The following is an 11,401-nucleotide window of genomic DNA, read 5'->3' as shown; positions in this document are numbered from 1 at the left end:
GAGCTCTTGAATTCTCCTTCAAATTATCTTAAGAATAATTTTTGTGAGCTCTTTGAAGTCTCCTTCAAATTATCTTATGAATAATTTATGTGAGCTCTTTTGAATTCTCCTTCAAATTATCTTATGAATAATTTTTGTGAGCTCTTTTGAAGTCTCCTTCAAATTATTTTAAGAATTTATGTGAGCTCTTTTGAAGTCTCCTTCAAATTATCTCAAGAGTAATTTACGTGAGCTCTGTAGTATGTTATATATATTCCTTACTTATAGTATGCATCATTAGGTAGTGGGCATAGCTGGTCCCCACATACATTTTCATATGGGAGAAGTAAGTTTAAATTAAAACGTCCGTTTAATTACTATAGACAAAATATTAAAGGATGGTGGTTGGTTTATTGATAAAACCGGATGCGTACCAACAGTGGACTTATGGTCTCTACCAACCTGTCAATATGATGCATTTTTTTTAGTTTACTTCATACAGCTTGTCCCTCGTCCCCCATACTGATACTATTGTTTGTGCAAGGTAGATAGCAAAGAATAATATGCCCATAGATTTTTTTTTTATGTAATAGTCGACAAGTTTCACTTGCTGTTTTCCAGTCATCTATGGGTCAGTATGGGTCAGGGTCTCTCACCCCTGTCCACTTGTTGTTTTCCAATCATCTCTCTCTCTCTCTCTCTCTCTCTCTCTCTCTCTCTCTCTCTCTCTCTCTCCTGTCCACTTGCCGTTTTCCAATCATCTAATGGTCAGTCTCTCTCTCATCCCTGTCCACTTGGTGTTTTCCAATCATCTATGGGCCAGTCTCTCTCACTCCTGTCCCTTGTATAAGTGTACAATAAAAAGATGCCCTGGTCTGAGGTTAGGCACAGTACGTAACATCCCTACAGTCTGGAGTTGTCCTCTCAATCATCTCTTATTTTACCGTTATTTATTCTAGTTCGTATATATTTACAAGTAGAGATCGTCGTTAGATCGACTTATTTTTGGGTCGTCAGCAAATTTTCTAGCGTCAAAGCAGGTCACTCTAGTTCCTAGAAAACACGGCGAGGGTGAAAGGTCAGTGGGCCGACAAAGCCCAGATACTTATTTTTAGGACGGAATTTCAATTGTGTGTATATAGGAAGACCTCATTTGAAAATAGGAGAAGTTTTAAAAAATGTGGTGAAAAAGAATGCGCTTTCCTAAGTACACGCAGTTCCAAAATTCTGAATGTGAAATCTGTTTTGATTATATTTGTTTCTACATTCCTTGAAGCGACCAAAATTATAAATGCATAGAGTAACAAGTGACGTTTAATCATAAGTTGCACTTGTTGGAATAAATACTGAAGGGCTGAAAGGCAGCTACAGCCAGTTACTATAGATTATATTATGAATAATTTTGCTTAAGATGACCTCTTTGAATAGCCACAGCTGGTCATTAAATACATTTTTTATAGTTAAGTTAGATTTAGATAAAACACAAATGTTTGCATCAGGATTCGTATGTGAAAAAGTTGTGGTTATTCGGATGTATTGCCATGTGAGGACCCATGATATCTTTTATATCATAGCTGTACTTATGGCCTATAAAACGCTGTATTACGATAAACTACTATGAGATTCAGGGCCTCTGTAACACGGTTTTTTCGCAATAACTTTTTATCTATGCATTTCATAAATATAACGCTTTTTCAGAATACATATTAGATCTACACATAAATTTTGACTGTATTCTGGATTACGTAGGTTGAATAAATTTGGTACTTATAATGCAAAAGGGACTTTTTTTGAAGACGGGCTAACTTACTCAGAGAAAAGGTTTCGAATGCACTCGTTACGTAACTTATGACAGCATTTCTTCCCTCTTTCTCGATGGATGATTGGCTATACGTAACGAAGGCTAAACCTCTGGCAACAATGACATACAAAATTTAAATACAAGCAAAGCAGTACACCTTTATGAACTCTGAATCCTTTCCACTGATAATTGTCATAATGAACAAACCAACAAAATATGTTAATAAATACAAAAACACTTCGATTAATAGTCTAACTCCCAAAATAGGTTTCCTAAGAAATTACAGTCTACTTTATAGGTCACAATCAGATTGACAAGATGTAGGGAATAGTTGGTAATTTTCAAAAACAAAGTAGACAAGCTTGATTTGATAACTGCTATATCCAAAGACAAGCAATTTTTATTTATTGGTTATCTACCTATTTACTGAAAAAAAAAAAAAAATAGCCGGTACCGTATATTGGCTTTAAACCTTCACCAATAATTATCGTCAGGATGATGACTTCATGAGGCTCCACCGACTTTCGCCTCGTTATAACTCAGGATAACACTGAAGGCTACCATGGGCATCGTTGGATTAGAAAATTTAACTTCTGGCTATAAAAACTAATTTCTCGAGTAGTTGTAAGAAGTGCTAAATGATCCTCAAGGATCCCAGCAGTTGGCCTAAACGTTTAATTCATGTATATTACTGCTATACTGTTGCGGCACTACTGCTACAGTTGTATTACTACGTTAGCACTAATACCCCACCCACATCTATGTATCGTTCCGCCATTCATAAAGTCTTCGGGTTTCAGAGCCGATGGAACAAGGAGAATGAGTCTCTGTCTAGTGGATGGGCTGGGCAACATTTCGTCAAAAGGTGTTTGTTTACTTTGCTTACGTAATGAATGTTTTTCGACTCTTGGCTCGTAATCACTGGCCATGACATCGGCTTGATCATTTTTACTCTATAAAAATTAAAACTATCGGGTTTAGGTTATTGATAATGCTGACAAAATTTGTGTGTGGTTGTAAAATATACATATGTCAACTTTCAGCTACTTCCGATGCTTTGACAAGGAACAAAGTCCAAAAAACCGTGTTACAGAGACCCTGAATCTCATAGTAAGATCGTCAACCTCATGAGTATAAACCACTATCTTTAAATAAGGTACTCGCATACTTTCTGCTCCTTAATACCAACCTCATGAGTATGAGTCACTGTCTCTGAATAAGGTACTCACATACTTTCTTTCTGCCCCCTATAACTAAGAATGCCAACCTCATGAGTATGAGTCACTGTCTCTGAATAAGCTACTCACATACTTTCTTTCTGCTCCCTACAACCTCATGAGTATGAACCACCATCTCTGAATAAGATACTCACAGACTTTCTTTCTGCTCTGTCCCTACAGCGTCTGATCGTGGCAACACCTTTGAGCGGTTTGATCAGAGATCCTTTCATCTTGATCACTGCTGGCGCTGTGATGGTCTCCACCTTAGCCATGGCAATGTTAGAACCCTGCCTTCCAATCTGGCTCACTGACACCCTACATCCCCAGGTAAGAGGCCGTGTGTCTTTAAGCACATCCTGGAGCTTTCAGTAGTAGTAGTTGTTGAATGGAGTTAAAACCTATTGTGTTTTATGACAAGCATCTTCATGAAAATGATGATTGATATTCTGTCTTATTTTAGGTCTTTAGGTAATGCTGAAATAGGCTATTGTTATCATCCTTTCGTTTCAGTGACATTTCTCAAGTCTCGCCCCACCCCCCCTTTTTTTTTTATCTGAACGTTAAAATATATAGTCAGTTTAAATTCCATACCTTTTCAGCACCATTGTTTACGAAGCAGGAGTGATTTGCGAAGTGCATATCTGCCAAATTATATAACATCCTTTGCCCTAAGCAGAAATACGCGACAACATTTATATGTAGCGTTTTATGAAGCATCAAAAGCCACGGGTGAAAACATTACATCTTCTACTTCGCTGTTGGAGAAATTTTAGAAACGAGAAACTTTGAATACTAGAGCCAGTTTGAATAATAAATCATTTACGCACAAACATATCACACTCCACTTGGTCTCTTTTTCAGAGTGCATTGTTTCGAAAATATCTCACACCAAGTACACATTTCATCAATGATATTTAAACAATGCTTTCATGCTTTGTACCAAAGGCCTCAGGAGCATTTGAATAACTTGCTTTGTCTTCTGAATGCAATAAGATATTCCTAACAAAGGAAAAGTAGCTATATTCATTACTTCAACACAATATCCTCTTGAGTAATCCGAGTTTAGTTTAGTTTTCTGGTAAAAGAGACTCAGCAGAACGAACTATACTCTGTTTTTTTCCATTTGTCCATCCGCCTGTGGTGTTTGCGCATGGTAACACTGCGTCCCGGGCTTTAGATAATATCCTATTTCGAATATTAACGGTGTAATTCGCATTCAGTAAATTATTAAAACACTTTTCACTTGCAAATGTACACCCAGATATCCTTTTATTTACCTAAAACTTACACAGCGTAACTATCTAAAGCCCGGGATGCAGTGTTACCATACGCAAACACCACAGGCGGGTGGACAGATGGAAAAAAAAAAACAGAGTATAGTTACTCTTTCTTTTTCTTTCTTTTCAGAAATGGCAGCTTGGAACAGTCTTCATCCCTGACAGCATTGGGTATCTGGTGGGGACAAGCTGTACTGCCGGTTCGTCCTACAGAATTGGCCGCTGGAGAGCTGCACTTATAGCTATGATGATGGTGGCATTTGCTTCGGCAACAGTAGGTTACAGCAAAGTGCCGTTTAAAATAGCCTGAATGACCACTGACTACGATTCCCATGGGGATAGCCTTATGGATGATCACTTGGCATGTTCAAAGTTATCTTTATGAAAAGCTAGCCGTTTGCTCAAGTTAAATGTAGCTTGGACTAGTTGAAACTTTTCATTGCTAACACACCAAAGTGCGTCTAAAACTAATTTGTATTAGGCATCAAACTTGTTTTTTATATTTAAGCTTTGCTTCATCCGTAGCTGTCTATATTTTGAGCATTAACTAAGTTATCTTTACGAAAAGCTAGCCGTTTGTTTACTCTAGATGTAACGTGGACTATGAAACTTTCCATTACTAACATAATTGGATCTCCAAAGTGGTCTAAAACTGAAATGTATTAGGCATCAAACTTCTTGTTCATCAACTATATATTTCAGCTTTGCCTCGTCCTTAGGTGTCTTTTGAGCATCAAATTCCTTTTTTTTCTTCTTTTTTTCGTGGTTTTCATTTGTTTCTCATAAAGTTGAATCTAACGCTTTTGTCCTGGTCAATTACTATAGACTTGCATCTAAAGATCTTGGAGATTGCTTCTCTTTCTTTTATACATGGTAATCCTTGTTACTTTTCCCACTTAGCGGATGATGGTAAACCTTTTTCGTCTCGCTTGGTCATACATAATCCCAAAGTAACCACCTTTTGAGTTGTATTGTGTTGAAAGTAGCAGTTTTCCCCTCTTTGATTTCAGTGATGACTTCTTTTTTTCTCTTGGCTTTATTTTACCCTCTAAAATAAGCAGGTTTCTCTCTTTCTTCGAGATTAAATTACAATTATCTTTCATTTATCCCTTTAAAGAAAGGGTAATATAAAGGGGCACATAAAAACACTCATTAATCTTCAAAACAACCAATTCCTAAAGCTAATTGACTGAAGGCTTATGATTTCTCGTCTGAACACCTAAATTTCTATCAAATATAACAACAGTATTTTTCGTGATTGAAAAATTACTTCATTTTAAAAAAAATATTTGCCATCATGTCAACTCTACATACAGGTATCTCATAAAAGTTACTTTACTTATATTCATATAAAGAGGTCGAGTTTGCATCTCTTGCAGAACTAGAGATATGAAATAGAAGCATGAAATAAATATTTTAATCAAATCTGACAGTAAGAAGTACTGTATCTCCTGACATTCTGATAAAACTGCTCATAAAGAATAGATTTTTTTTGCAAATCTTTGCTTCATTTACAAATTCTGTCTCTTGTGAATACCAGGTACCTGAGGCAAGGTCAATGTTGGCCCTTGCAGGCCCCCACTTCTTCCTTGGCATGGGCGTTGGAACCGTCGATGCTGCCATGATGCCCCTATTGGCTGCCATAGTGGATGCCCGCCATGTAGCCGCCTATGGGGCTGTTTATTCCATTGCCCAGGCAGCTGTGGCCCTGGCTTATGGCTTTGGTAACTTTGGCTTGTTCACGTTTTCAATTGTTACAGATTCTGATGAAACCCTTGGTTACTTTGTTCTTTGTTTAGTTCAGTTTTGTAAATTCTATTTTACATCAAATATTACAGTGTGTAATGAAACCCTTCGTAACTTTGTTCTGTTCAAGTTTTCAATTATTACAGATTCTGATGAAACCCTTGGTTACTTTGTTCTTTTTTAGTTCAGTTTTGTAAATGCTATTTTACATCAAATATTACAGTGTGTAATGAAACCCTTGGTAACTTTGCTTTGTTCAAGTTTTCAATTGTTACAGATTCTGATGAAACTCTTGGTTACTTTGTTCTTTGTTTAGTTGAATTTTGTAAATACTGTATTGCACCAAATATTGGTCACTTTGTTCTTTGTTTAGTTCAATTTTGTAAATACTGTATATGCATCAAATATTGGTTACTTTGTTCTTTGTTTAGTTCAGTTTTGTAAATATTATATTATATCAAATATTGGTTACTTTGTTCTTTGTTTACTTCAGTTTTGTAAATACTGTATTATATCAAATATGGCAGAGTGTAATGAAACCCTCGGTAACTTTGCTTTGTTCAGTTTTGCAAATACTGTATTGCAGATTCTGATGAAAGCTTGCGTTAATATATCTCTCTTAACTTAATGAAGTATTTTCCATTAAATTAGAAAAGAACATCAGAACCAAATTTCCTCATGAAAAAGTTGACGGAATCAACAGGAATACTTCAACATTTCAGGTCCATTAGTGGGAGGAGCAGTTGTTCGGCAGATTGGTTTCCCATGGCTCATGAGGGGAGTAGCCATCCTCAATCTCTGCTACTGTCCTCTTCTCTTTATACTCACAACGTTTAACCACGATCCCTCAGAATCTCAGGTATGCATTTTCAAAACCTTAGTTAAGTTGCTTCATGTGGTCTACTGCCAGTTCTCTACCTGATGTTTGTCTGGGGTAAGATGCATGTATTAGGCCTACAGTTCCGTGTATCAGTTTACAGATGTCCCTTTCTTTTTCAGTAAGTTCTTTAATAAATTGATAATGAAAATTCTGCTCCTGAAGTGCATATTTATTTCTACAAACTTAAGTTTTAGATGGATAATCCTTTTAAGTGCCTCTGCAGAGATTGGTAAAGGTTTCTGTCATCGAGTTAGTTTGCCTAAATTTTATTACAACATCTTTTAAGGTAAAGCTTCGAAATGGTTACTGAGTTGTCATATAAAAAGTACCTGGCAACACCATTCACGTTTACAGTATCAAAAAGGTTATGATCATGTTTTATTCTGTTTACATATTCTCATTTAGCTTGCCTTAGTTTGTATCCAGATGTCACTGACTTGACAACAAAGTAAAAGAAATTCCATAAGCAATTTCAAGTAAGGTAAAGATAGTCAAAAAATTAACCTTACGTTCAAAATAAATAGTCTGTCGCCCTGTCTCCCTTGTGAGTAAAGCCAGTCCTTCCACGCTAACCCAGTTACTGTAAAGGGCTCATAGATTGTTGCCAATTTGCTTCATTTCAGGCTATTCTGATGGCAGCCCCTGATCCTAATGACTACACTAGCCACACTACTGCCAGTGTTCAGCCACGGGAGGCGTCTCTTAGGTATCAGCAACTTTTCCATGAAGAAGATGACTAAGAACAGCCCGAGGCTACAGATCTGTTGGCAGCAAAAGAAGAGGATTGAAAACTTCACCAAGAATTTCATAGTCCTGTCTTTGAAATTTGCCAGCTGTGCTTGTCTGTGAAACCCTATTCTAAAAGTTAATTTGCAGTCTAATGCTTTCAAGAGATGAAACAGCTTTCAGGTTTCTTCTCAAGTGTACTCTTATGCAAAAATGAATGACAAAATAGGGAGGACCTTTCCGGATACCCTGCAAGAAAGTAAGGATGACTCAAAATGAGAAACATGTCCTTGGGCTATCAACACTTAGATTTCAGCGGTGAAGAGAGTGACGAAGAATAACTAGTGGATGTACGAGGACGGGATCTGGCAAAACACTGCAAATTATGGCACCTAATTGCGATGACAGGGTTAGATCTGCATTTTTATTTTAGGCTGTGCGGCATTTTTTGCGAAATACAAGTGTCTGCTGTGCCGAGAATAGATTGGATACTGAAATCATAAAATATTTTCGAAAAAATTCAACGTTATTTTCTTATTTTGGATGCAAATAATGCTTTTCATCTGGTCAATCCAAAGTACATACTGAAGTGTTAACAATCAACGTATCCTAAATGGAAATTACTTGAATAATTTGTATCTCCAAAAAGGAGAATGTTGATGAATCTTAATGTTGGTTAAAGGTTTAATATTAAGTTCGAAGTGGAAAATTGGAAGTGAAATTAATGATGAAAGCAAAAGTGTATTTCATTGTTGCATAAGTGTCAGCTCTCCGAACAAATCATTGGTGCATTTACTTTCTGAAGGGTGTGACTAGAACTGACTGACCAGGAGATTATTGCTGACATCATATCAAAATGAAATAACATTGCTGTGTTTTTTATGCATCCTGGAAAGCAGAACTTGGATTTTGGTGCTTAGTGTCTGGAATTTGCCTGGACTCCAGACCCCATCCCTGCGAACCGTGAGGTCCAAAGTCCCACATCTGTAGTGTGAATTGATGATAATAATAATCCCATTATCCCATTCCAAAACGCAAAGAACGTCTTTGTGAACTTCGCGAACACTATTAACTATGTTGTACAAATATTAATGTTCCTAAATGGATATGACTGTTGTTCATGCTTATCTTTTACTGGATACTTAATGTGATTTACATTTCTCTTGTTGAGTGTATGTTATTCACACAGTTATCATAACTTAGTTTTAAGTGAAATACAGTGAGGTGTCTGTAAATTCATCTCATTTCTTTACGTGTGTCAAAGGAATGAAGAACTCGGAGAATGAGAAGGATATTCATTGAATTGACGGGAGAAGAGAAGACTTGTGATGCTAGTGGAGAAAATGCCTCATTGTGCAATTATAAACATAATCGTTCATGTTAACAAATGTATCTGGAATATATAATAGACTTTTTTTATCTCTTTGTAGCATGTGTATTGTGAGTAAGAGTGATCATGTGGGGTAAGATGACACAATTACCAGGACTTTTTCCAATACTTACCACATAATTACTAGCTATGTATAATCGGTGTAATAGAAGTGTATACCAGTGATTTATGTGAACACGAATAAACCCTTCAAAATTGTGAAAGACTTTACGATAATTAAGTAAGAAGATTATGATGGAAATCATATGCAGTTGTAGTTTTCAGAAATGCTATACTGTCCCTGGCAATAGTCAGCTAACTGGTGCATGGAGGGCAACAAGTAGACTGACAATTACCTTACTTTGGACACAGTTCAGAGGGATTTCAATTTCATCAAAAGTGGCTCTCAATCTGAGTGGTGCGGTGTTAATGCAGAGCCCCTGTAATCATACACTTAAGGGCCACACTGCAATTTATAGTTTCTCGAACTGATTCAGTCATTGTGAGGAATGTTCCTACATCAAATGTAGTAGGGACGTACGATAGTAGATTCACATCACCCGTGCATCTGATGCCTAGGCCCGTCCCTTACGGCGCTCCTGATTGGCTGTTGATAAACCAATCACTGGGCTGGAAGCTCTCAGTCTCTCTCGAAAGTTCATATAGGCAGGAGATATGTTCCACCTCTCCTGAGGTATAATTTTGAAAGATGTATCCTCCATGAGAGGTGAACATACATCCTGCCTATGTGAACTCTCTCGAGAGAGACTGAGAGTTTCCAGCCCTGTTATCGGCTTATCATCAGCCTATCAAAAGCGTCGTAAGGGACTGGCCTAGACATCAGATGCACGGGTGATGTGAATATACTAGAGTTCTCTGTAGGTTTCCTCTTCCTTCTGTGGTCCTGGAATCTGGAAACAGATTAATGTGGAACAATTTCAGAATTTCTGGCAACACTGCTACAACTCTAAAAGCATATTACTGGATGCCAGAAGACTACTCAGTCATAACTACTCTACAAATATATACAAGGCTTAAATACCAGTCCCCTGATAAAAGATCAGAGAGTAACGTCTACTATCTCGAGGTTAATGTGTGTGTGTATATATATATTCATACACAAATACATACTACATACATACTTAGCCGTTTCGCCTAACAGAAGCAGCTTCCGTTAGGAAGTCTTCCTATACGTATGCAAGTGTGAATTTACGAAAAATGCACTTACACACACGCAGGAGTATTAATCTACTTCCTAGTTTTGTAAGAGAATATAGCAATTGAGGCTGGAGTTGAGTATATTCGGTGCTACTCTGGCTTCTTATCTACTCCGAGGTGCTAGTACTAAAAACCGTATCGTAAATGTAAAGTAGACGGCCGTACGAAGATACCGTTTATTTATTTATTTATTTATTAATATAATTTGTCGACCACAGTCTATAGTAGTACTAAACACGGCGCCCCATAGGAGCTTCCGCCATGTTTAGTACTATAGTAGATTCACATCAACCGTGCATCTGATCTCTAGGCCAGTCCCTTACCACGCTCCTGATTGGCTGTTGATAAGCCAATCACGGGGCTGGAAACCCTCAGTCTCTCGAGAGAGTTCACATAGGCAGAATGTATGTTTCACCCCCTCTACGTCTTTCAAAAGTATCCCTGAGGAGAGGTGGAACATACATCCTGCCTATGTGAACTCTCTCGAGAGACTGAGGGTTTCCAGCCCTGTGATTGGCTTGTCAACAGCCAATCAGGAGCGTTGTAAGGGACTGGCCTAGACATCAGATGCATGGTTGATGTAAATCTACTATAGCACCTCATTTTAGGTGACGCGTGGATAACTAGCCAAAGTAGCACCGTGTATTCCCTAATGAATAATTAATGTTCCTAAAATGTTCAGAGTTATCTCTCAAGGTAAATAGTATTATGTAACCAATGCTAATTTCTGATGACTTTCCTACTACATGTTTGAAGAAATAAAGTGTATAAAATAACTGTCACCAGTTCATTTTATCTCCTGGGGAAAAAACTCATAATGAATTCATCAATTTTATCCCCTGGTAAAAAAAATAAAAACTCGTAGTTAATTCATCATAAATCGAATATTCTTTTTCTTACAGCTTGATTCGTATTTCCGCTAACCCCCCCCCCCCCCCCCACCCCCCCCCCCCCCCCCCCCCCCCCAGAATGATTTCAAGTTCAATAAGTAACTGTTAGTTGCGTGTAGAAATGAACATTTTTTATTTACTTCTATTGCTGTTTAAATATGGTTGTGTTTATTTACCAGTGGCTTTATCTGTATTTATTTATTATTCTCTGATTTCTGTCTTCTCATTTTCGTGTATATGGATTTCATATATTGTAAGCTTGCTTTGTGAGTTGTGATCCATTTAAAGTGCCTTT

General features: G+C 37.3%; 1 protein-coding gene across 4 annotated transcripts in view; it reads left to right on the top strand.

Moving 5' to 3' along the window:
* Positions 1–9,632, top strand: part of LOC135216147 (synaptic vesicular amine transporter-like) — a 31,779-nt gene extending 22,147 nt beyond the window's left edge. For all 4 annotated transcript variants that reach the window (XM_064251242.1, XM_064251241.1, XM_064251240.1 and 1 more), the window contains exons 8-12: positions 3,181–3,327; positions 4,408–4,551; positions 5,818–6,001; positions 6,746–6,882; positions 7,527–9,632. In XM_064251242.1, coding sequence (XP_064107312.1) covers positions 3,181–3,327; positions 4,408–4,551; positions 5,818–6,001; positions 6,746–6,882; positions 7,527–7,643 — 729 coding nt within the window. In that variant the 3' untranslated portion in view covers positions 7,644–9,632. The remainder of the gene's footprint in view (positions 1–3,180; positions 3,328–4,407; positions 4,552–5,817; positions 6,002–6,745; positions 6,883–7,526) is intronic.
* Positions 9,633–11,401: the final 1,769 nt, after the last annotated feature.

Source organism: Macrobrachium nipponense, chromosome 6 (assembly GCF_015104395.2).
Source record: "Macrobrachium nipponense isolate FS-2020 chromosome 6, ASM1510439v2, whole genome shotgun sequence".
Taxonomy (NCBI): domain Eukaryota; kingdom Metazoa; phylum Arthropoda; class Malacostraca; order Decapoda; family Palaemonidae; genus Macrobrachium; species Macrobrachium nipponense.
The sequence above is the reverse complement of the archived record's forward strand: the minus strand, read 5'-3'. Positions and strand labels throughout refer to the sequence as shown.